This window comes from Notothenia coriiceps, unplaced genomic scaffold (assembly GCF_000735185.1).
Source record: "Notothenia coriiceps isolate Sejong01 unplaced genomic scaffold, NC01 NC01_scaffold00032480, whole genome shotgun sequence".
Lineage (NCBI taxonomy): Eukaryota > Metazoa > Chordata > Actinopteri > Perciformes > Nototheniidae > Notothenia > Notothenia coriiceps.
Window position 1 is genome coordinate 110,185 of NW_011365181.1, and position 27,090 is coordinate 137,274.

Below are 27,090 nucleotides of genomic sequence, written 5' to 3' on the forward strand. Positions count from 1 at the left end.
CACACACACACACACACACACACACACACACACACACACACACACACACACACACACACACACACACACACACACACTACTCTCTCTCACACAAACATTCTTAAACTAATCGTAGAGTAGCCACCCTCCTTCCTTCCCTCCCTCGCCTCCTTTCTTCACCTTGAGGCTCCCTCTTTCCCTGCAGTAATGGTTTCAGTGGCCTCCTGATTTGCGAGTCTATTCTTGTTTAGCCTCTTAGTAAAGAGGATACAAAAGCCATGCCACTTTTAGCAGGGAGGCAGGGAGTTCGTGCAAACTATACCGGAAAATCTGAAGCAGCGCTGACCACCAAAACATGATTTACGCAGGTTACTCTCAAGTGCGAATGCAGGTGTGTCCCATCTATCAGCATCACACTTAGACTGCAGAGTCTTTCCTGTCTGTGCATGGAAAACTAAATTCAGAGCTTCGTATGAATTTAAACGGTCACTTAGCCCTTGTTGGATTGAGCATTTCAGTTTTAGGTGAATTTGTCTAGGATAAGAGATATTGGTCTCATCATAAACAGGGAGGAGTGCACAGTAAATGCTTTTCCATCCACTTGGTTCTATGCATTTTTATAAATAAATAAAAACCTGAGTCTAGATACTGTAGTAGTGGATAGATAAACGTGACTAGTAAAATGTAGGGATTATCCAGTTTATCAGAGACACTATTCAGAAAGAAAAGTTGTTTGTAAATGTTGTATTTCTGTGTTTTATGAGATTTGAGCATCAAAATAGAAATCCCATTTACCTCCACTGTATCGGGAAATGATGCACGTTTTAGAATATCTTGACTCCTGAGCAAAGAACACTAAAACGGCCTATTAGGTAAGAAAAAACTACCAATAAGCAAGTTTTCTAACTTATGTAAAGAATTGTTATAGTGCCTCCTCTTAACTTCAACTTCAGCTCAAAAACATTTGAAAACCACTTAATTAAAATGGTCAGTCCTTCCCTCACAATATCTGCATCCCCCACAAAAACACTCACACACACAACTGCTTTGCGCTGTCATATGATCCACTCTCCAGTCACCTGTAGATGTAATCTGTGAAGAATGGCCTCCTGTCTCCCTATCTGACCTGTCAGGCTTTAGGAAAAAAGGACTTGCGACACCTGGATTGTGGAGCAGTTTCAACTCTAAACACCCTCTCCTCCTCTCCCTTTCTCTTTCCCCTCTCTCTCGTTCTCCAACTCCAGTTTAGAAATGAGGAAAACATCTATATTTTCTGACAGGTTTCTGGTGGGGCACGGTGTTGGTGAAGGGGTCCTTATATTCCCTTCCTTGGCTCGCTTTAGCCGATCCCTTGTTACATGAATGTATAAATCTAACCCTTGTCTAGACATTTTTCCAGCAGTTGCTGTAGTTTGCAAGGAATACAAAAAAAAAGAAGGTCTAGCCAGTGATGCTAAACTCAACTCCCACTGGTGCACAGGAGATCGTACGTGTGGAATCCCATTTTTATGACCGTGACTCCTAAGAATGCTTTGTCTTGACCTTGTGTGTGTGTGTGTGTGTGTGTGTGTGTGTGTGTGTGTGTGTGTGTGTGTGTGTGTGTGTGTGTGTGTGTGTGTGTGTGTGTGTGTGTGTGTGTGTGTGTGTGTGTGTAGGTGTGTGTGTGTGTGTGTGTGTGTGTGTGTGTGTGTGTGTGTGTGTGTGTGTGTGTGTGTGTGTGTGTGTGTGTGTGTGTGTGTCCAGGCTTGGCCTCAGTGGCTGGAATGTGCGAGCCCGAGAGGAGTTGCAGCATCAATGAAGACATCGGCCTTGGTTCTGCTTTCACAATTGCGCATGAGATCGGCCACAAGTGAGTTTTAATACTTTTAAGATCCAGATATAAAATCTGATATTACACGCTTATGCAAACGGCAATGCTGAGTCTCATGCAGGATGAAAAGAGTCATTCTTAAAGATCCTGTGATACAGACATGAAGTGAAACAGCACATTTTTTAGAGAGTGTTGCACTTGGTTGCTGCATAAGGAATTTGTTCAGATCATCTTGAAACCTTTTATCATGATTGTGTGCACTCTAATAATTGCTCTTAAGCAAACATTACTTAGTACTTGAGTTTTCCAGACCTGCATGTAGCCTTTTCTTCCCCCTGCAGACGTCTTGAACTGTATCTCCACATATTTCCTCATGCAAATGTCAGTGTCCACATACCTCTGGCCCTTTCTTCCTGAATATAAAGCAAAATAATGATGATGTATTAGTCTACATATCCCTCTCGAGAGAGTTTAGCAAGATGGCGATTTCCTTTATTATGTCTCGTGTCTGCTTCTGTTGTGGGGCAGTTGTAAAAATAGTCTCTGCTTCTAGAGGATGTATAAAAAAAACACACTGCAGCGGGGCTGATTTATTTCCAGAGTAGGGTAAAATGTCATAAACGCCAGCCTTAGAAAAACAGGTTCAGGCTGTGCAATGTGGTCGGGGTTGTTATATACATTAGACCTGATTTGTGCTCCCGGACTGTAAGGAAAAGTAAGCTTTGACATCCTGCTGTAAGGAGAGATTTTCCCTCAAAAGATATCCAGACAGATAAGGTATTTTCTTTTTGTATACATTTTTGAAAGGATTTCTTTTCAGTGCAAAATAAATTATCGAGCAGCTTTTATAACAGACCACAAGGTCAGGAGCTGGGTTTTTGGATCTCTTCTCTTTCTCTGGTGCAGCGATTGATCTAAAGCTCAGCAGAGACTCCCTCCCGGCCTGCTCAGACCTGCAGACGGTGATTGACATGCAGGCATCAAAGTAGTGATTAGACATTTTCATTCCTGCCGAGCTCCAGACAGGGTTTGACCCTTGACTTCTGGCTCCCCTCCGCACAGCTGTTTCAGAGCCACAGAGCTCCATCTTTATAGCCAGGGCCACTAAGGGAGACATCATGCAGAAACAGCACCCTGAACTATCCACCCTCATGCCATCTGTTCACCGCCAAACACAGGGTCACTTTTAGACCCGTGGTTACTGATGATCAGCAAACCCAGCTGAACCTAATTCCACTTTTTATTTTCTGCGTCTCAGTTTTGGGATGAACCACGACGGGATCGGGAATTCCTGCGGTACCAAAGGCCACGAGACAGCCAAGCTAATGGCCGCTCATATAACAGCCAACACCAACCCTTTCTCCTGGTCCGCCTGCAGCAAAGACTACATCACCAGCTTTCTCGAGTAAGTGGATGATGGTTGCTCCCTGTGGGACTGTGTGTGTGTGTGTGTGTGTGTGTGTGTGTGTGTGTGTGTGTGTGTGTGTGTGTGTGTGTGTGTGTGTGTGTGTGTGTGTGTGTGTGCGCTGTGTGTGTGTGCAGTATCAGAAAAAGGAGCATGCCTGTTTTCCAGCTCGCTTGCAGCCGCCTCTCTTTGCAACCCGCTGCCACCGGCTTGTGGTGACCCGCTAGGATGTCCTGTAAGCAGGGCCTTCCCCACTTTTTCACATTCATTTCATCACCAAGCCTCCTGCCAGACCTCCTTGTGGCTGTGTGTGATAACCGGGTGCCTTCCACCCCTTGCATCCTCGCACCACAAGGCGGGTGATGTTGGGGCTCATGTGGTGCTCGGTGGTGATGCGGAGACCAGCTGCCTCCAACCGCTACTCCGCTGTTTTGTGGATAGGTCAAAAAAAAAAAGAAGCTTTAAGTGCACAAATAAACCAAATCGGAGATGTTTGGTTGAATAATAGATTGGCTGGCTGAGTTATACCAGCCTGGTATGGTAAAAACAAAAAAGGAGATGTTTTCATAGAAGGCCAGACAAAACATCTGGATCTGGCCTTCAGAGTCTGGCAGTGAACAGATATGTTTGGACATGACAGGAGTGTATTAACTGATTCCTGCTTGCCACTGGTTTATTGAGTTAAAGCTGCTTTTCGAGGAGGTTTCTAAATGAGCTGCTCTAATTTCCCTGAATCTGAGCACCCTTATAACTTTGTAGGACTTGTGAAAATTGTTGCAGCAGAACCAGAAAATACGCATTCTCACTCACCCTGGTCTCACAGACACAGTCTCTAATACATTTGACTTGGGGACTGTTGTTCGCTGTGGATTGAAGAGTGATGCTTCTCCCAAACGGAGCTCTGGGCAGGCTGGTCCACTGCTAACAGCTTCATTGTGTAGGAATAACAATCAGAAAGTGGTCAGGATTATTCCAGCAGAGGAGAAACATGCTGCCATTCTTCTTTATCCTTTAAGCGTGACAGAATTAGGTCAAGGAAGCCTCCTCTTTTCAAAGTCCTCTCACTATTTACCTTGATATTAGACAGAGCCAATCAATTGGTGATAAAATTTGAATGTGTTTACAGTTTGGTGCCTTCAAGCTGACAAAAATCATTTCAAGCTGATATAACTGCTCTTAAAGAAGTGAGTTAGTTCTACTGACTGCAGAGGTCAGATTTAAACAGGGATTTTATTTGTATTTATTTGGAAGTCTTTAAAAGGAACACTTCAATGTAACAGGCTTGAATCAGAGTCTCGCAGCTTGGTATAAGTGCATGCATCTGTGATTGAAATTGTATATTTTATTGCACCAAAGAGCCTATTTATTTAAGCTTTCCAGGGAGGATTTTAGATAGCCGTAGCTGCTTTAAAAACAAAAAGATCCTCCCTTTTCCATTTTTCCGCAACAGCCTTGCAAACAACCTTGTAGTGAAGGAATGGTTGGATGCGCTGCAAGTCTACGATGTGTGTGTCTGTTTGTGTGTGTGTGTATTGATGTTGAGTCAGCGAGGCCTTCCAAGACGCCGATAATAGCTGTTGTGGTTGTCAAATGATGTTTCCGGCTGAAAGCTGTTAAAGGAGGGTTCATGAACAACACTTGTGACAGAGATGACAGTAACATGTGCCAGTTTCCAGCCGGGACACAAAGAGACGCTTCTCTGCTGCTGCGCCGGGTTTCTGTCCAGCGCTGGCTCCAGTATATATGAGGATGACCAGAGCAAACAAAAAGACAAAGTTGTTTTTTATTTCTTGTTTTCTCAGCAGAATAAACCTCTGCTTAGCTTATATTTATAGCACTATAAGTATCAGACTGTTTCTTGAGGTTTTTGTATTCATTTAGTATTTTATTGCCTTTTCCTTTTATGTTTCTTACAAAAGGGTTCTGTCTGTAAACTCCAATTATCCTCCCTTTCTCTCCCTCCATCAGAGTTTTGGATATCACAAACGCTTCTCCTAGCCAAGTAAACAACTTTGGCTGTCGTGCTGGCCTAGATTTTACCGTCTTGCTAAATCAATATGCGCTGCTTTGTTTGGGCCTTTTAGCAGTGGTTTATGAATGCACTCACAGTTCAGTCAAAGTTTATCCTCCTAAGTCTTTACGCCAGTTTGTTATAAATGTTAAAAGACAGGCTGTTTGGGTTTATTAAACTCTCAGAGACCACATATGATCTATTAAGTTTCATATTAGATTTATGTGGCTTGTGCCTTGTGATAATTGTTAGGTTAGTCTGATTTAATCATGCTGATGGGTGGACACACTCAGCATGGCTAATTTCTACATAAACGACCGGTGTCAGAGTTCGGGGATTGCTGATGTTCTCGCTTATTAGAGGATATTTCCGCTCAGCATAGTGAATTTGGCTGAATCCACCGGACAGGAAGCCATTACGACCATGTCAAATAATAGCTTCTATGTTTAAACTTTGACTATTTTGTCCCTTTCCAAACCAATAAATAGAGAGGCTTGCCCTTAGTGCACAGGGAGTCGGGGGCCTCAGAGACCCACTTGTGTCTCTTTCTCCATGATGAGAGGGTCTTCCGGGGAACAAGAGCCAAGAAATGGGATTATTCTATACTGGAGGACAAAGAGGGTCAAAAAGGAATAATTAATTCTACTAAAATACTGTTTTATATTTACTACACTGGGATAAAAAAAAAAAACAATATGTAGAAGATCTCTTAAAAAAAAAAGCTGGTGGAACAAAATCCTGAGGTAAAGCAGAGAAGGAAACATTTGTCCTCTTAATTAGCTCTGGAAATTACATTAAAGGCTCAGTCTAGCCATTTTTAAATGGTATGTTCAGCCAAGCAGATTGATTTGATTTGATAGTTTTTAAGATAAAAACCCCTAAAATTAAGACCTTCTTCCCAGGACAGCTGGTGTACTGAATGTTTCTTCGTGGTGCTCAGTGTAATAAAAACATTTTTTATTTCAGAATCAGTTGCACAAAACCAACCATTTTTGTAGGGTCTATTTGTTCGGAAATTATTGAAAAACAGCTATTACTTAAACAAATCAGCTGAGCTAGAATATTTTTGGGAAATGTAGAGAATGTACTAAGTAGTATATACTTTCAAATCTATCAGCTCAGCCATATATCACTGCAGGTATGTGGTCAAATATGTGATTTTGCAGTTTTGTGTGGACCAGCCGTTCAATGTTTAAGTTTCTGTCTTCTTCACTGCTGCATTGTGGGTCCAAGCTGCATTCAATCATAACGCCTAGCTCTACATTATTGTTGTCACTAGGCCCACTTTTACTTTCGCTGGATGGGAGGCATTCCTCTGAATTTTGCAGCTGCCACATCTGGAAAGAACACAGTGTTATAGTAAATATTGTAGTAGCATTTAGCCTAGAGTGTATTCTATGACTCAGGCAGAAGCAAGCATATCTCTGTTTGTTTATTGGCACTTGCCTTTGGTATGATTTGAATGTCATACAAGTGGGCTAAAGGTCAACAGATTAATACTACATTTGATTGTCTGACCTCAAAGATAGGGCGATAAAAGCATACACACAGCTCAGCATCTCATCCCAGGATTAACAGACACACAATGCAAAGAAACAACTGTGTGTATTTATTTGTAAATGACTAAAATACAAATCAGCCAAGTGTGTTTTTTCCCTGCAAGTTTTTTGTGAGCGCACACATTTCGATCGGACAAACAGACTAAACATACTCCTAGCCCCTGACATATGACCCATAGCTCACTCCAGATTGTTCTCTTCCTCTCCCTGCTCTGTTATTCTATTGACTCTGCTGTGGATTCAATATATGAATAGTGGAGCACAGAGCCATATAATCAGAGAAGGCTGCTCTTTAAGCTCGGTCCTCTTTGCCTGTGGTAAAATGTCTCTGCATGTGCTTTAACACTCCGTTTGATAAGGAGGTGTTGATGTGTGATATCAACATCAACTACATGTCATTTGAGATTTGAGACAGGCTACCTACAATTGTAATTTGGTGGTAAAATAAAATGAGTCGAGCAACACCAGCCAAGGTCTTAAACAAACGAGGAGGAGGGGGGGCTTTAATCATTCAATCTTGGATTTTCTAGCTCTGCCATCAGCCAAGTGTAGAAAGGTTTCTTTGTGTAAGAAACAATCCTATTGTAGGTTTGTTTTTTTGACAGCTCAGGTCGGGGGACGTGTCTGGACAATGAACCTCTGAAACGAGACTTCCTGTACCCAACAGTGGCCCCTGGGCAGGTGTACGATGCAGACGAGCAGTGTCGCTTCCAGTACGGAACCTCCTCACGCCAGTGCAAGTATGGGGTAAGAAACCAGCATCTGTCTTCTTGTCTTCCTCTTACTCACCCAAAGGATCCCTGTCTTATGTTTGAACTGCTCATTTAGTTTTAGTTTTTATAAGTTAACAATATTACTTTAGCATCTCCAACACACATTGAACTTGGAAAGTAAATTGGACATAAATGAATGTATTAATCTGATATGTATATGATGTTGCAAAGGAGTTATTTTTACCTGCGTGGGATGAACTGAAGTTAGGAGTCTTCTCAAAGGTTGGAGCAAAATGGCCAAAATATGTGTTTTTAAAACGTTCTTTTTATCATACACCTTTGAGATAAAAAAACACATCTGGTGTCCCATTGTGAGCTCCATTGCTTAAAAAACTAAAACAAAATGATGTAATGTGACCAAATTAGGTTTTATTGCCATTTTTCCCTCCAATAACTTTCTAAATGTAGACACTTATGAAATGGATCAAAGCGCTGCACATTTTTGTGTAAAGAAGTCATATATAAATTCAAACCGAATGCAAAACAAAAGCATCTGAAACAACAAGCTCCATTTTAATTTCCGTTATTTCTCACATGTTGAATAAGAGGTGTCTATGTGCAGTCACAGCATGTTCAGTCCTCACTGAGATGAACTCTTCAAGTTCATATTTCCTCCTTGAGGTTAATGGGGGATAAACATTAGGGGAAGATAATAGTTTTATTATTGTCTGAAGACAAGAGCTGGTTTAGAGGTGTCTTTCCACACGTTGCCCTATTCTTCTTATTAATCTATAAACGCCCCGGACAGAGAGATGAAGGATTGAAGTCAACACTTCTCTCATCTTTAAGTCTGTGAGGATAATGATTCATCCCCCATGCCAGAGTCATGAGAAAACCGCACTTCATAAATGACACAGGCAATGAAAGATGAGAAACAGCCGCATGGTAAAATAAGCGGTCAAAAAGAATCCTCGAAGATTTAATGAACAATAACGTGATATTGTTTAGCGTTACGTAAATATTGGAAAAAGAGAACGTAGATTAGCTGAGATCATGAGGTTATTTCATTTCATTGAAAGACAGCAGATTATAACAGGCCCCAAATCAAGCCCTGTTATTTTGGTTTCTAAGCTCATAATTGTGGTTTTAGATCAGCATGAAAGACGAACATTTATGAGCGGATTGGATTCCAGCACGATTCCACAGACTAGATTGGAGTTTTTCATCTGACAATCAGATCTATTTCATACAGCATCTGTGAAAGAGATGCCCTCAGCGACGGCTCTCAGGACAGACGTGACCACAGAAATGGATAAAAAGTCTAATGAGTGGAAGAGTCTGGTTTCTAAAGCCAAGGCTCAGCTCTAACCTGCTGAACTCCTCCACATTTGGATGGAGATGTGTTGTATTTCGTTATCGTTTTGTACTGTGAAAGAACACAGTGATGGGAAACCAGGGGAGGTTTAGTCAGAGTATATCAAAGTTTATCTTTAATATTACGATAAATAATGTCATATTGTAGTTTTAGTATTTCACTAGTAAAACATGTTGGGCTTAGACTGTATGATAACAAAGTGATTTGTTATTTTTGTATGTCCAAACTCTGAACTGCCTGCCACAAATCTGCACCATATTCATTTATCTTCAGGACAGGATGGGAACTCAGAGCACACATGACAAGTTACTTCACTGAGCGGTACAAAGAATGATACCATGCATAACTTCATTTGCATACAACAAAATATCAAGAAAAGCGCGTTAAGACTTGTTCAGGAGTTTTTTGTGAAAACATGGATATTTAAAATGGTTTCGGTCAACTTGTTATACTTTTGAGTTTGACCATGACCATGTGGCTGTTTACTCAAACAATAAGATGTTAGGATTTTAGTAATAATTGGTAAATGTAAGCATGCTAAACTAAGAACAGTCTGGATGTAGACTTTTTTTTTCTGTCTAATTTTAAAATGTATCGAACCTCTATGATAATTGGTCATAATTGAGTTGCTCACAAATCAAACAAAAATGTATATTGCTTTGTATTTAGGGGCCATTGCCAAAAGAGATTGTAAACCACTCATGTCGAGTAAAACAACAGCAATATTTCACTGAATATGGCCAACGAAACCTTTGCGGCGGTTGAACTAAATTCAAAACTTTTAAAGAACCGCGGGGATCTCACAGACATAAAACCACAGTGTGAGCCTGTGTCAGAGGTGGGAAAAGAAACACATAGGTCCAGAGAGGAAGTTATGGTGATTGATTGCGTTAATTTGGTTCCAATGACCACTTCCTACTTCAGTTAGTGCCCCGAGATACCAACACAGACAGGTCAGCTGCGTGACACTGGAAGGTATGAAAAACAAACAACATTTGATGGCTATATTAGCAAGGCCCTCACCGAGTGCCCTTGCCCTTTTTTTATCGCCGGCTTGTTCTCACGTTGCGTAAATCCATTCGGCGCACATCCACGTTCGTTAAAGCCCGGGACGCTAACCTTTCAGCCGGTGGAGATAGTGAATGGAGCAGCGGGCGGCTTATTGAAACCAGCTGGTAGAGGAGAGCCGCTGCAACCAGAGAGTGGCACTTTGCCGCTTTGTTTAATCTGGATAGGCTCAGGGAGCGTCGGGGCCGTGGCATATTTACTGACCCCGGGGGTCACGATCTATGCGCTGGGTCATAACTCTTTTTCATGAGCCTGCTCTTCTGCCGTACATAATTGTCCTGTAAAAGCCTTTGAAGACGAGACACGGGGGCGTCCCAGCTCGGTTTAATGGGAAATCTAATGCGAGGTTGTGCAGAGCAGTCCTTGTAACATGTGTTCTCTTTATGGTTTTATTTATTTGGGGTCAACTTTGTGCTGTCTACCCACTATCTCTCTTTCTCACACACACACACTCCCTTCCTTTAGTAATCTAAATGGATTCTCCTTATGCTCTAGACTTAAGGAGGAGAAGATGGGGATGTTTACTCAGACCACTCAGTAATACTAAAGATATTTGTTGGACCTACAAGTCTTCTTTATCTAAGACTTGGGAGGCCTATTGCTCATTCTTGATTTCCCCTAAGCAGCAGAAATGTGATTTCTTGAACTGATGTCACGGTCCCGTGTGGTCTTGAGGTGAACGTGAGCAAACGTTAGTCATGGTGTTGATCCAGCTGACTCTTCATTTCTCATAAGAGAACATTAAGAGCACCCAATGACCCTCGGCGTATTGCTCAATATGTACGATGATCCAAAATATATGAGCTCTTAAAGTTGGATGCCTCTCATCAACTCACCTGGTTTGATCTTGAATCAAGTAGATTTATAGATAGTTTTGTTCCTACTTCTCCGTCAGAGTGGAGAAGAAACCACCAAAGGCTACTGACAAATCATTCCCTTAATCAGCGATCCACCCCCCGGTTTACTGAATTGATTTATTCTGACCAACTTGCTTTTGCCTTCTTTCCTAGGAAGTGTGTAGAGAGCTCTGGTGCCTTAGCAAAAGCAACCGCTGTGTAACCAACAGTATCCCTGCTGCGGAGGGGACCCTGTGCCAGACTGGAAGCATTGATAAAGGGGTAAGTCATCGAATATTCTTCCAAATTAACAGAGAATAACTCATTTTGGAAAAACACATTTTCTCACTTAATCCTAGTGGTTTCGTGGGCGGTTTAAGATATTCTTCAAACACACTGCTAGATCAGGAGGAGGATGAGTAAGAGATGTTTTTCCAAACTGACAGCCACACACTCACCTCTGACCTATGATATCTCTCCCAGCTACTGCAACCCAGACGTTAACAGTCAAGTTCGCTTTGATATGATGAACTTGGTTAGCTTTGCATCATCAATCATTTAAATGATTACATTTCCCCCCCGTCACCCAGGTCAAGACGGGTCATTAAAATGTGTTTTTGTTTTACGGGAGGAGAAAAGAGAGGAATTTTGAAATACATTTTCTTATACTTGACAATTAACCCAGCGGCATCGTCATTAGGATTTTTAGTTTTTTGTGAGTGAATGAAAGCACTCCTTTTTGAAATGTAAACATTTTAGGTTCCCTTGATTCTCTGGATAATTCACATACGTAAGTTACATTCCAAAAAGAACTTTACAGTGGTTCTACTTACCACACGAAGGAATAGTCCTTGTGGATCTGTTACTAGACCTAAATCTGTGTTTTATTTAGAGTAATTGAGATTTAGTATCTGAAAAGACATGTTGCTGTGATGTATTTATTCAATGCAGTCAGCACCACAAACTAATTCCATTAACCTATAATATATTTTGGTTGAGGCAAAAACAGAGGGTTTTTCAGAAAGAACGTTTAATTAAGTGTGATATGCATACCTTTTTTATTTTATACTTTTTGATCTGTAATGAGCACATCAATAACCTCCTCTGTGTGCAGACATGAGCCTCTGATAGTGGTACCTCACTGCCTCAACGTTTATGTATTCCTCTCTGGGATGGGGCTAACACTCACAAAAAACACACATGCTAGCAGGCCAAGCTTTAGGTCATCAGCCCACTCTTGATGCCAGCCAGGTTAGGGGAGACAGTTTTAACACGGATTACGGCAGCCATTGTCACCGGATGGTCCGAGGTCTAAAAGGGAAGAATAGCAGAGTGTCACGAGCTGTCACCCGCGATTACCATTAGCTCAGTGGAGCCTTTGAGGGCCGGGGCCCACGGACAGGGTCCTGGACAACACAGGGGGCCCCAGGTTGAGCCGGGGGGGCTTTGAATCAGCTTTTGGAGCAGCTTTAGAAGAGCCAGTGGCATACCGTGTCTGCCCCTGCCCGGGGAGAGCTTCAAAGGAATATGAATGTCAGCCATTTCTCACCCAGCGTGTAATGGAGAGAGGCCCTTCCACCAGGAGCAGGGAGAGAGGCTGGGGGAGAGGGCAGAGGGAGGCGGGAGAGGGGCAGAAACTGACCAACTGAGAGGAGTTTTCTGTATGTTTAAATGGACTCACAGATAAACAGTTTGCTAGACTTCATCTCCGCTCCCCCTCTGTGTTTCTGTCAGGATGTTTCCCTCAATACATCTCTCCTCTCTCCTCTCCCACTGATAATCTTGTTTAAAGAGCATCTCAGGATGGGAATGAGTGATTCAGAGAGGGACACGCAGCCCTTACCTTATCTGTCCCAGCCTCTGAGTTATTAACCCACTGACACAGTTGAAAGACAAAGGGACGTCTCTAAACCTCTCTTCCCTCTGGAGCTGTGAACAGCTTAGCACGAGGATTAAAACACTCCTGATCAGCACACATACTGCTGTACATCCCTCACCTGCCTCGGAAAGCTCCTCACAGTACTCTGGAAATAAGAACTAGAAGAAACTCTTCTGTTTATTCAACTTGTAATCAAATAATTGTTAAGGTAATAATGTGTTCAAGAGGATTATAAGAACACATTTTGTTGGACAAAACAAATAAACAAATTAAAGGGGCCCTATTATGCTTTTGGGGGTTTTCCCTTTCCTGTAGTGTGTTATGCAGTAGTTTTTTAAATGGTCTGCAAAGGCTAACATCCCTGTGTTCCTCTCCCACACACCTCCCCCCTGCCTTAAATGCCTCCATTGTTCTCCTTTGTTTACTTCTGCGACATAGTGACATCACACGTTTGAATACTACCACCAGCCGCCAAGTAAGGCTCTAGCAGCAAAGCAATTGTATTGATTTGAGCAAGTGCTTGTTAAATGACATTTGTGTTCTCATTTTTAATCATTTCCATTTTGGAGTGAGCTAATAAGTACTTCTCAGATGTTGAACTATTCCTTTAATGTTAAAATGGATTTAACCTGAGTTGAGTCACATTACATATACAACAATTAACCTCAACGAGGAGGAAACCAGGTCAGCAATAACCCATACAAAATGACAGGTAAGAGAGGAGAAATAACAGGACTAATACGGAAATGAATTATAGGGTGAGTAATATTGTAATCACAAGTTAGTGTGTGTTTCTAAAGCAAGGCAGAGGGAGAGCGTTTGTTACTGAAGGACGACTGTTTAGTCTACAGTTCATTGTACACAGATGCACATTGATTTATCATGATGTCAAACTTTATACAACTGTAAAACTGACACTGCAGTATTCTTTGTTGTAATAATGTTATTGTGACTCTAAAGCAATCGTGTCTAAAATGTGTCTCACATTTTGGATAAGATTCAACTCGACTGCATGATAACTTAACTTTCCTTCTCTCTTTCCTCTGCGTTTCTGCTCGCAGTGGTGCTACCAGGGGGAGTGTGTGGTGTTCGGTACCTGGCCTCAGAGTGTGGACGGAGGCTGGGGGCCCTGGTCCTCGTGGGGGGAGTGCAGCAGGACCTGTGGGGGCGGTGTTTCCTCCTCCATGAGGCACTGTGACAGCCCAGCGTAAGTAGGCAAAGTAAGCCGCAGCAAGCTGAACACACACATCCAGGTCCTGCCTACAGGTGTGTGTGTGTGTGTGTGTGTGTGTGTGTGTGTGTGTGTGTGTGTGTGTGTGTGTGTGTGTGTGTGTGTGTGTGTGTGTGTGTGTGTGTGTGTGTGTGTGTGTGTGTGTGTGTGTGTGTGTGTGTGTGTGTGTGTGTGTGTGTGTGTGTGTGTGTGTGTGTGTGTGTGTGTGTGTGTGTGTGTGTGTGTGTGTGTTGTGTGAATGTATCTTGTATTTGAAAGGGATAAGAGAGGCATAATAGTAGCAAAGGGATAAATGCCACTTTCCATAGAAAGAATTGCGTTTTTGTTAAAAAAATATTTTTGCTAGATTTTTGTTGTCAACTGCAACAGGATGTAACAAAGCATTGTGTAAATAAATGCCACTTCAGTTTTGCCTTTTCTTATACAGGACAATGGTGGAATACTTTAAAGTCAAACAGGAAGTGAGGCGTTTATTTTTTATAATTAAATAAATGTTGTGTGTTTCCTGTTGAAATAGGTCAGTTAGTGGTCAATAATAAGTGTAAATTGATGATCCACCGAGAGAAAGGCAGATATAAAGGCATTAAATAAAAGGCTGGAGCCGATTTATAATGTGTTGGTTGGACATTTTAGTACAGCATGGAGTCTCCACTGAAGTGCACAGTTTTAAGCTTAAGCTAGGCTAAAATAGCTCTGCCCACCTGCCTGAAAACACATGATGTTAAACAGCTACAAGATGAACAATTTTCAGTATTAAGTATGCTAAGTTTAAGTATGCTAACATTAGCCACCATAGGCCAGTGATCACACCAGCCTTAGTAGGGATGTGTTAAGCAGGAAAATTATGTTATTCCTTCTGTTAAAAGCTACTCAGTCTCGCCGTAACAAGACAGACATAAAGTCACCAGAGGAGGGTTCTTTCAAGGTTGTCCTGGGCACCACTATCTTCTAATCTAACTCATCACAGAGGTTGGTCCTTATGCTATTTAAGATGTACTGGTGAAGCATGTGCAGTCAGTTAAGCTCCCAGCTCACAAACTTCTGTTGTTTAAAAGCATCCCCTAGTCCTCACGTGACAAGTCATTGGAAATAGACGTTTATCCTTCTCCCATCGGTTCATTCTTTTGTTTTCCGAACTAGATGTTACGTCTAGGAAGACACGAGAAAGAGCCAGGGTGAACTAGAGGGAAGGGGGAAAAAGGAGGAAGGAGGGAAAAAGGGGGAAGAGGAGAAGGCACCGGCATAATGTGGAACACCTGTGTAAGGTGATCGCTGCCGCTCAGGCATCAGTGCAAAGAGGAGGGAGGCAGAGAAAACACAGCCAGAGCAGCGTCGGACACATTCATTACAGAGCCTGGCTCACTCTGCAAATGAAGTGGAAATTGTCTCAGAGGAAAGGGAGGCTAATGAAGGTGAGAAGAAGAGATGATAAGAGAGGAAAAACAGACGTTTGCAGATGTAGTAAATGTAGTGGATCGCTCTGAGGTTACAGACTTCAGTCTCTCCCCCAAAACGAAATGTCATGTCACACTTAAGAGCTCTCGGAGCAGCTTGGATTTCATGAATGAATCACTGGCGTACACGCTCAGCAAAGCAGCAAATGCAGACACACAAACACACTTTGTCTTCTGGCAGAGACTTTCTGAGGCCTGTTTCATGAACTGCATTCACCAAAATGTACTCACTACTCCACCAAAGATGTTTTCTTTGTGGGTTATTTATGACGCTCAATGCGTTGAGCATGTCCTCTCACCTTTTAATTCCCAACTCACTGAATTCTCCTGTGTCTCTCAGCCCGTCTGGAGGAGGGAAGTACTGTCTCGGGGAGAGGAAACGTTACAGATCTTGTAACACTGACGTAAGTTTTCTTCCTTTCTTTGCCTCCCTGTTTTACTCTGTCTGCTTGGTATTTGGAGCAAAGTATACAAGTGACTTGGAAGCTAAACTGTCCTCTTGATGGATGCCCTGCTCTGGTTCGTTAAGGGACTGAGATAGTTGAGGCATTCTGACCCGGGATGGATTTGGCCTGTCACAGCATGACTGCTGAGCCTCCAGGTTTTTCTCCTGTGGAACATGTTATCTTAGGAAAGGCTTTATAAGGAGCATGTTAGCTAGCAGCACTACACCGCCTTTACACTTTCTGACATGCTTTCTTCCTGGAACGCAGGACAGACGATGATAAAAACACACAGGCAGTTATTCAATATTCCCCCAGCAACTCTTGAGTTATCTGTCACTTAATAGTTCACATATTGTTTGTGACATTTCACTTGAGTCAACCATGATGACAGTTTCAGAGCATATTTTATGAAAAGCAATTCACCAAGTTTCTTCTTTTTTTTGTGGTCTGGAGCAAAGCTTTAAACAAATATTTAACATGGCTGCAAGTGGAGATCTCTGTTCAACTATTTCTAGGTGGGCTTTTTTTCACAAGGTGAAAATTGAAATAGTTAGGGCCCTGGTGGACATTTAACCGCAAGCCTTAAAAATAACAGCTGAGAGCAAGCACTGAGTGTTTTCTTTGGAAAACAAACAACATCCCCAACCACCATTTCATCACACTGACCACACCTTGTCTAGGGAAATGTGTGTGAGCGTGAGCACCAGATGTAGATACATTGACGAATGCAGCACTCACACACTTACATGCATAAATTGATGTTTATACCACAACTGTTTTTACATTGATCAGCAGTCAGATATCATTTGTTAATGGGGCCTCTCTCACTTCCTGTTGCTACTACATATTTCCTGTGGGAGGTAACTTTATATTATAAGGCTGTTATACATTAGCATAATGCTTCATGCAGTAGCTATTTAAAAAAGGAATCATCTTTCTGATTAGAATAAAGCCAATTTGTCTTGGACACAGTCAGATATGTTGGTTATAGTCGTCATTTTATTACAGGGGCAACCCAACAATTTGGCCACCACGGACATCTGTGCCACATTTCTTGTTAAAACATCAAATGTTTCAAAATGTAACTGTCCCCAGAGTTATGTCTCACAGAAACAATTGTTTCTCAGCACAAACAAGAATACTAAAGTGATGTTATTAAAATGTTCTCGACTTGAAAAAGCTCCCACAGAGGGTTTGTAGCACACGTCATTACTAGTCAATTGACTTTGATCTGTTCAAAACAGTGGTGTTCCCCTTCACCTCTAGAGACTGGAGGAGATAAAAAGTCGATCAATGAACCAAAACGTAATCGTCAACTATGTTGATAACTCATTGATCATTTAAACCATTTGTTAAGAAGAACATTATCTTGTTCCAGCTTAAATGAATAAAACATGATAAATGAAGACTTGCTGCTGTCTTTTGGACTGATGGTTTAAGAAATAACTTTTGGCTCCACCGGATACTTGTAACTATTTTCTGGTATTTTATGGACCAAATGATTAATCAAAACATAATCATCTGGTTTATCCTTACTTGCAGCCCTACTGATGTGGTCTTTCCTCCTTCAAACACATGTTTGAACATGTAAATCTCATTCGGCCGTGTTGTCATTTCAACACACACTTGTAATAATATTCTTCTGTCTCATCTGATTCCATCTGCATGTTTGATGTGCGAGTTTAAAGCTGCGATATTGGCAAAACACTGGAGTGGTAATGAAAATGGCCTTCCTTGACGTGGAACACTTTCAGCATGTGAAATACAGCTTTGACCCAAGAGCTTTTATTTGTCCCGGGGGAGAATGTTTTGGGGTTTCTAAGGACCTTTTCACACCAATAAAGTGTGTCTTTATACTTTTTCTTCTTTACCTTCTCTAACTGGAGCAACATCCACTCATAAAAACAAAACAAAAACCCTCCATATGCAAAACAAACTGTTCTCAATTAGAGATTCCAGGAAACTAGTCTGTTTTAGTGTCTGGAAATAAAATGTGACATCCTTTTGCAGGCTTTGTCCAGTTGTTAATAATAATGCTGTCAATGCAAATAAAAACTTCCCAGAATAAATAAAAAGATTTTGCAGATAATTCACAAATGGTTACAACTGCAACTCAAAATCTTAAAACCACTGTGCTTGCAAGTTTTTACTCCTTCGCTACAAATCATACTTTTTTCTGAACTTTTTTGAATGCATGCAGCAGATTTCTAGATTTATGGGAGGTATTTTCCACTCGTTCCAGTTATCCATCGGTTTCCATTAATTTTCTTATGACATGGAAATCAATTGGCAGACACTTTTAACTTGTTTGAGTTGTGCAATCCATCAAAGTGAAGATCAGTTCTGTTCTTATCTTCAAAGTTACATAATCTTTGCTTTGTCATCCTGGCACTTAAATAGCATATTGATTCAAATAGTCTGTGCTGCTTCACTCAATTTGTAATACTTAAATTATATTGGAAAATAATGTTGATGTCAATAACAACTAAAGAAAACAACTTCCAAGCCCCAGAATGACATTTATTTCACAAACATTAAAAACTATAAACAGCAAGTCTGTATCCAGCGCTACACCATTTGTCAAAGATGATCCATGATTGGTAAAGCATGGAATATTAAGAAAAGGTTAGAAAAACAAAAGACTATGTTCATCAATCCAACAAACATACTATCCATTTTATCCATCTCAACTCAGTCTTTCCTTAAGTCATCTCAAGCACATTTTATTAGTCTTTTATTAGATATTTACATTATATGGAAATGATTTAAATGGTAAGCAGTCAGTTAAAGGTGGGGTAGGTAATTTTGGAGAAACCAGCTCGAGGGCGCTAGAATTTGAAAATACACAGCCGGAACAAATCTGCCACCTCCTTACAGAGCCCCTCCTCCAACACACAAGAACGCGCACACAACCAATGAGGGCACGAGATAAGTTTGTGCACAGATGGAAGGCTGACAGGCAGGTAGGCCATCCAGTTATTTTAGCTGGGCCGGCTCAGATGATTGGTCGTGCTTCCACAGATGACATTTTTTTATAGATTTTTTGTCAAAGCACTTAAGATATTCATTGCTATCGGGATGGAATATAACAAAAAGTGTATCTCGAGCCGGTTTCTCAAACTTACCTACCCCACCTTTACTGTAAGTATACTTGACACTTGTATGCATCACAATTTCTAAACATCCTTTTTATTTGCAGGCCTGCCTTGCAGGATCTCGTGATTTCCGAGAGAAGCAGTGTGCTGATTTTGACAACATGCCTTTCCGTGGGAAGTATTACAACTGGAAGCCTTACACTGGTGGTGAGTTCAGGGACGGGTTGTTCCAGCTGTTTATTAAAATCCATGCCACAATATATTATAAAAAAAAAAATAGTCTATATAAAATAACCACTCGATAAAAATTTGTTCAGATTTTCTGCTAAATCTGAGCAAGCACATGCATCAATTTACACGGTGGAATTCTGTATGACATTGATATATGAAGACATTACGATTCCATTACAAGACACTAAATCATCATATTGCATTATAGCCCAGCCATAAACTAGGGAGATGCTGATCTGATGCAACCAGCTCCAGAGTATTTCACTTTTCCAATCTCTACTTTTTTATGCTGAGCTGTGCAATTTTACTGTCATCCTTTTTTCTGTCACAAATGACAGTCTGCAGGCCGGTCTGTGTTGTGTACACAGTTAACACCAACAGTGGGAAGATTGTTTGAAAGGGTAGAGAATTCTTCAGATTGCTGCACACCGTGTTGTGTTCAAATAACTTGCTCGTCTCCAGGTTCTGCTGCTTCTCCAACCTTGGACATTTAAAATGTCTGAAAGCCATCCTGACAGAAGAACTCATTCTTTGGTCTAAGCAAGAATGGGGTGCAAATGCTATTGTACTATCTCATCCACTGGCAGGCGTTTATTAATACATGCTTTGTGTCATTCTCCCCCTAAGTTCTGTCCTTGATGTCTGTAAATCATGGAAAATATCCACTTCACAAAAAAAACAAGAAAAAGTGTCGAAGCATGTAAACACGGCTTTAGTTTTCTTTCAGGGATGGGAGAGCTTAAGTTTGATCTCTTTTATCTCGGGGGTCTGTTTTGTCAAATCCATCACCTCCTGATTTAAAGGGCTCTGTGGGCTGCGAGCCGTCATGTTTAAACAGCAGATAACCTGCGTGTTGATGTCAGTGTAATTGTTGTTGGCAGCCGGCGCTCTCTCTGTTGGAGTCGGTGTTACAGTGACGTCAGGTTTCCGTGGTTTTAGATCCGAGCACCGCTGACTTTCCTCCTCATGATTATTATTGTCAACAAGTCAAGAGGAGATCCCGGGGTTTGCTAGTCTCTATGTATTGTTTATCATTCATCTCTGATTTTCTCTATTGGCGTTCAGGTCATGTTGTCTGTGTGCAGGCTGAACTCTAGTTCACCATGAGCTCTGTCTGTGTGCACTCTGTGTAACCCAGGTGGTGTTAAGCCCTGTGCGCTGAACTGTCTAGCAGAGGGCTACAACTTCTACACAGAGCGCTCTCCTGCAGTCATAGACGGCACCCGATGTCAGGCTGACTCTCTGGACATCTGCATCAATGGAGAGTGTAAGGTAAGGCAGCAGAGCATGCTCAGACCTTATGTCGATTTGAAAGCCTAAATCCACTCGATTAAAGATTTGCAAATGACTGTTTTCATATCTTTTATTGAGAAAAAATACAACATAGGTTAACCTGGGCTTTATTTTTTATATGCTTACAACTTATACTGTAACTAAAGCTGTCAAAATCAAAGTTATTCTAATAAAGCGTCGTTATCCTTTAACCACCACACTAACAGCATTAGCAGGAAAGCTAATAAACTCAATCATGGTTTAAAATCAATGATAGCAAACTTTTTAATATAAAACAACTTTAAAAACCTAAAGATTTTTGTGGCGCATTCAACCGCATGTGAAAGTCCTCTTCAGAACAGAGAGGTTAGATGGAGGTAGTTGTTACCAATTGACATTAACTCCATAACCAGGTCACCTGATGAAAACTCCGAAAACTGAAGACTTTAAGATGTGGTTGAAAGCTCTGGAAATGGAAATATATTGAAAGAAGAACCTTTAGTATTTTAGTATTATTTTGGTATAGCTTTACAATTGTTCAACTTCAATTGTCTCTACATTTCTTTGATATTAGCTCACTAAGAATAAAATAAAATGACAGATGTTATAGTAATGCAAATTCAATATTAACAAAAGATCTGAAAAAGTATTTAACTTTACATATGAACTATTTCCAGATACACATTTGTGATCAATCCTGTTTGATCAAAACAAAACAAGTGGCATGTTAATGCAGTAACTGGCACTGTGCCAAATTGAATTCAGTATTATTATTGATTTGCTTTTGAAATGCATGTCAGATACATTCAAAACATCATGCATCTCCTGCTCATAAATAATATAATTACAAACCACACAATGCCATTATCCTCAGTGGGGTTTTGTGATTTATTTTAAACTTTTAACCTCTGATATTTTGTCAAATGACAGCTAAAGTAAAATGTTAGCTGGGCAATTACTGACCAAGTAAGAGTTCCCTCTGCCTCAATGCCAGTTTATATCTTTGAGAGCACAGTTGACTAGATTACTGATAAACAAGACTGCCAAAGCAACATTCTCCAGTGAGGAACAATAAAGCTTTTGAGTTGCTGATGTGGCTTATTGTGATCAAATGTCTGGCATTGTTCTTTCTGACTCTTATCAGGGCTCTGCAGCCTCGACCAGAATTGTTTTTTTAGATAAATAAAACACAAAAATCATTGTTGTGATTGAATAATGATTTCATATATATTTGAAAAAGCTGATTTAATAACATTTTATTATTGGTAGGACTTGGCAGTTACTGCTGTCTTTGTTTTCATGAGCATAAATCATTTTGTGCAGTTTTGTGTGGAGATGAGGGTTTTTGTGTGTTTTGTGAGATGCAGCTGAAATAACTTCTTGGTTCCTCGCTTTAAGTATTTGCTTTGACTTCCACGTGACCGTACAATTTGATTTCTGTTTGGCATGAACATGCAGTGTCTGTGCCAACAACATTACTCTGATTTGAATATAAAAACACAACATGGTGTGTGTTTTAATGGGTAAAGAATTTCTAAGAGGTGGAATATTCTCCATCAAAGGAGCATTGCAGGTTTATTTCCAGACTGAACCCTGCATTTGGTTTTATTTCAGAGGCTTGCACCCTCTGCTTTGATACATCTCTAGAACACTGTCTGCTTGGAAAGCTTTCAGAAACACTCAAAGCTGTGATGCTGTTTACAGGCGCTGGACAGACAGACAAAGAAAGACATTATAACAGAGCCGACAGATAGTCATAAAGAGTTGAAAGAACAGAGAGATCTGAAGAAGCAGTGGCCATGTAATCCTCCCAGGTGTATTGTCATACATTAACAAACATTTTAAAGACTGGAACTGTGTCCGAATAACTCCCTATGTACTCATAACTGCCATTTTATGGACGTTTTTGCTCTTCATAGTCAAGTGCTGCAACCAGCTTGTTATAAATGAACCTCTTGATCCTTTGTCTGTATCTTGTTTTAGCCCATAAAATGTCAAGAAATGGGAGAAAAGACCATCGCATTTTCTCAGAGCTATGCTACTATACATATTTAGTTTGACCAAAAGTCCAAAACCCCAAGCTATTCAATGTTCCATTATGATAGAGAAGACCTGTGAAATGTATTGCTTTAAAGACCACGAAGTCTGTGCTCTGAAATCTAACTTAGGGGATTCATGATAAAAAGGTTCTAGGTCCCATTTTTCAGTCTTCAATTAAAACACTGCATTCTCTGACTTTATTTTTCTTCAAAGCACGTGGGCTGTGACAACATCCTGAGCTCTGATGCTAAAGAGGATCGATGCCGTGTGTGTGGAGGGGATGGCAGCACCTGCGAGGCAACAGAGGGACTCTTCAACGAGTCCCTACCCAGAGGAGGTAATTTATCTGACTCCAGGCATTTTGATGATCAGGTTTCTGTTAGATCTCCCTTTTTAATTTGAACTGGAGCTGTCAGGCTTGTTTGATTCACTCAGTGTGAAAAGAGGTCCAGACATTTTGTTTTGATGACCACATGTGACAAACAAAATAACTCATCGTCCTTTTGGGTAAGCAGCTTTTGTGCATGACATCCCTTAAGCAAGGAAGATAATCTTTCAAGGAAATGTGCCTTTTTTGTGGTCTTTGTCACCCACAGAGAAAAAAGCATATGCTTTTGGCTTTTTAGAGTCATGGTGACAGATTGTTTTTCCCATTAATTACATCATGGAATGAAGAAATCAGGAGGACAGATAGGGACTTGCTGTTGGCTGTAGCCTGAGGATGTCTATAGACAGCAGGAGAGAGAGAAAACATATTTCTCCTTCTATGGTATGGCTAGTAAACCATCTAAAAATACTGTGTGTCCGTGTTTGACTGTTTAAAAAAAAGGAGGGGATTGTTTTGTCCTCCTGATTTGTCCTTTTTGGGTGGTTTGGATTTATTCTATATGTACTCCCTTTGAGTGGGAGAAACACAACCTCAACTCTACGTGTCCTTTTCTTCCAGGCTACATGGAGGTGGTTCAGATCCCAAAAGGATCGGTTCACATCGAAATCAAAGAAGTTGCCATGTCGAAGAATTACATTGGTAAGTGAAGGCCTCCATATGATCAAGTCACATTTATAACCAGATTAATATTCAATTGTATAAGCTCTACAGTATGTATGTCGGTTTGCCCACCCCTTTAGTCCAGGCTTACATATCTCAGCAACTACTGGATGGATTGGCAATACATTTGTTCCAAACATTCATTTTACCCAGAGGATAAACCCTACTGACTTTGGTGATCCACTAATTGTTCCTGTTGTGCCAGGTTGTCATTCTAATTGTTTTTTTTGTGAAATAACTCAAAATCCATTAGATAGATTGCCTTGTACATACTGTATATTCCTGGTGCCCAGAGGATGAATCCTAATGTCTTACTTTATCAGTGACATGTCCTGTAGCACCATTAGCTGGGAAAACAGTAAGCCATCCAGGTAAATATCTCATCATCTACTAAATAGATTGACATGCAATTTTGTACAGACATACTGTGCATGGTCTTAAAAGGATCAAACACACTGACTTTGACAATACCCTGACGTTTTCTTTAGCGCCAACACAAGAGCAACATTTGTCTTTTTATGTGTATGACTGTAAAGTGTTTGATGGATTGCCATGACATGTGGTACATCTGCCCAGAGGATGAACCCTAATTACTTTGATGCTATGTCCTTTAGTGCCATGAGCTAGGAACAAATATCCACTATCCAGTGAAATATCTCAACATCTACTAAGTGGACTGGCCCACAGCTTTGTGCAGTCTCTGAAGCAGACTGACTTTGATGACCCCTGACTTTTCTTCTAGCCTCACCTTAACTCCCGTATTTGTAGTTTTAAGTTAAATGTCTTTACAACTTTGAGATGGATTGCCATGAAATTTGGTTCAGACATTCATGTTCCCCTCAGGGTGATTATCCACTTCAGTTTATGACCAAATACCTGCAAAACTACCGACAGCTGTACTCTAACCTGTTGGTGAGCATGGTAAACATGAAATGCTTTTAGCTCAAATCACCATTCTGTTTAAGTGGAGTCTCACAGAGGCACTAGTGTTGCTCTCCAGTCTTGTTTCACTTCACTATCAATCCACAAGTCTCAGTAGAAGTTCAGTACAGTGTGATGAATTGGCAATTTTGACATCAAGCTGTTTCATATTATCTGTTCAGCTCTGTGTCAACCACATCTCCAGGGATTTCCTCGCGTCTTTGTCAAGAGCAAATTAGAGAGATGCCATCGTTAAATCTCCTGTTGCCTAATGTAAAGCCATAAAACAGAGTCTATAAAAACTCTCTGAATCCTAACACATGTGATGGCTCTCCTGGCACCAGGCTTATCCGCTCTGTTCCAGACTAAACAAAAACTATTTGCAACACTGGCAGGGACGGACTCAAAACAATCAAACAACCGGATTCAATTAAGCCTGCTCTGTGTCTTTTCATTAACGAGAAAAAGACATGTGACAGCGTGTTGAATTTATAGCGGATGGTGTTGATGGAGGGCTTAAGTTACACTTTGAACCGCAGAGCTGCATCAGATTTATAGGGCCGTGGTGACAGCTGCCTGGTCCACAAGGATTATAGAGGATATGATGTCTATATATCAAAGTTTAAAGAGTGCAATTTTGGCTATTGTGTTGGACTACATTTTCCATTCCAAGCAATCTGTAAATTTCTTATGAATTTCATGTGGGACCCGAGAGATAAAGATAATATTGTTCTTCTGCAGCATTGTCTGAGTCCTTGCTATTTAGGTGAGAGTAGTTTCCTTTTTTTTTGTTAAATAAAAGCAGAAACTAAGTGAGGCAATATAAATATAGAGACTGGGATGCCTGTGGAGACTTGTGTAAACTGCACTGTTCAAAATAACAAAATGCTCACAATAGGTGCCAGATGTGTAGAAAATGGATTCATCTCTAAGAGCATTGTGATATTTTAAAGAGGAGTTAACAATTGTTCGAGGGGGGCAAAAGAGGGGAATCTGCAGAGCACGAGCCAGAGAGACAGAAAAGCGAATAGTTGGATCATTTCTCCTGAATTTGGCCCCATTTCAACGCACAGAAAGTGGATATTTCAGATCTGTTGTGCTTGGAGACCAGCTTTTGTTTTGACAACCAGACAAAGTGGTATTCATAAGATTCGTCCTGGCTTTCACCTGAAGTGTGTTTTCTTTCTCTTTCTAAATTAGACGTATGTACATGTCGGTGCACGTGAAAAGTCTGCAAACACAGTGTGTGTGTGCGTGTGCGTGTGCGTGTGCGTCTGTGTGTGTGTGTGTGTGTGTGTGTGTGTGTGTGTGTGTGTGTGTGTGTGTGTGTGTGTGTGTGTGTGTGTGTGTTTCTGCTCAGAAAGTTGTCAGTGACATCAGGGAGGCTGAAAAGGATGATGATGAACGACAGCAATGACATCACGGCGAATGATTGTCTCCACCTGTTGTCTCCGCTACTGTTCCTGTCTGCTTTTGATTTCATCTTTCTGAAAATATGACTTGTTTTCTGTGATTACTCAGCTCTGAAATCTGAAGTGGATGATTACTACATCAACGGAGCGTGGACCATCGACTGGCCCAGGAAGTTTGACATCGCAGGGACGGCCTTCCACTACAAGAGACCGACCGATGAACCGGAGTCTCTAGAGGCGCTGGGTGCTACCACTGAAATCCTGTTTGTCATGGTAATAAATTAGATTTTATTGAAAAGAATGGACTTTGAAAAAAACATTGAATGCGTGGAATCACATTTAAATGCAATAGTGTTACAAAGATGGTATTGTAAATGTTATCCCCTACTGTGATCCCGTTTTCTTTTCAATATTCCTATACATAGAAACAAAGGACTCAAACTGGAGCGGATTCCTTTGGGTCGTTTTTTTGTTAACACATCCAGCTGTTACAGATTAACATTATCATTCTTTTTGAATAATTACACATTTTCCACTCTGTTTTAGTCTCTATCTCCTGAGAGAAATACTCCACTATGTTCACCAGATATTCTCAAACTGTGCCTGTCTACTATGCTGCTGATCAAGTAGTGTAGAGTGGTTTTTATAGCCTTGTTCTCTAAAGTATTATGCTATGCAAGCAGTGAGAGTGAATCGATAAAGTCAAGTTCTGTTCCTTACAGAACCATGGGCTGAAACTCACAACAAAACTCCAATATGTAGCATATTTAGGTTTTAACTACCAGTAGGGATCACTAAGAGAGACACCTTCAGACATTTTTTCTGAAGGTGATAATTTAAATTAAAGCCCTTGAATGATGATCTAGGTTGAATCATTTCATATTTTGTCAGTTTATCACTGTATGCAGAACATCAGAAAAACCTATGGGAACTTGGAGTAATGAAGTAACTCAACTTTCAACTTTTTCTGTGCATTTTATTGTGTATGTATGCTGCTGTTCTGAGTACATTTAGTCCAGCAGATATGTGAAAGAATTGTGCTTTTGATGATAAAAGCATGAAATTTGGCACACTGTTAGAGCATGCCCTAAGGAAGATTTTTGGCTATCGGGCCATCGCAAATTTGTCCAATGGCGCCAATGGCGGCCATTTTGAAAATGGCCGCCATTGGTTGTTATTTTACCAGTAGTTTAGGATCTAGACCACCTAGGATCTTGATTCTGGTGGCTAATCCTATTAAGTAAAAGTACAAAATGGGCCTCTAAAAAAATTCAAAGTACCTTATTAGTTAAACTTATGTGGTAT

At 40.8% G+C, this 27,090-nt stretch overlaps 1 protein-coding gene across 1 annotated transcript in view; it reads left to right on the forward strand.

The window, feature by feature from the left end:
• The window catches only part of adamts6 (ADAM metallopeptidase with thrombospondin type 1 motif, 6), a gene marked incomplete at its 3' end in the record, with an annotated part of 37,622 nt that extends 11,564 nt beyond the window's left edge, over positions 1-26,058 (forward strand). The window contains exons 9-19 of the mRNA XM_010789058.1: positions 1,723-1,828; positions 3,048-3,194; positions 7,370-7,511; positions 10,931-11,038; positions 13,697-13,842; positions 15,661-15,724; positions 18,966-19,068; positions 20,231-20,364; positions 22,618-22,741; positions 23,351-23,431; positions 25,895-26,058. Coding sequence (XP_010787360.1) covers positions 1,723-1,828; positions 3,048-3,194; positions 7,370-7,511; positions 10,931-11,038; positions 13,697-13,842; positions 15,661-15,724; positions 18,966-19,068; positions 20,231-20,364; positions 22,618-22,741; positions 23,351-23,431; positions 25,895-26,058 — 1,319 coding nt within the window. The remainder of the gene's footprint in view (positions 1-1,722; positions 1,829-3,047; positions 3,195-7,369; positions 7,512-10,930; positions 11,039-13,696; positions 13,843-15,660; positions 15,725-18,965; positions 19,069-20,230; positions 20,365-22,617; positions 22,742-23,350; positions 23,432-25,894) is intronic.
• Positions 26,059-27,090: the final 1,032 nt, after the last annotated feature.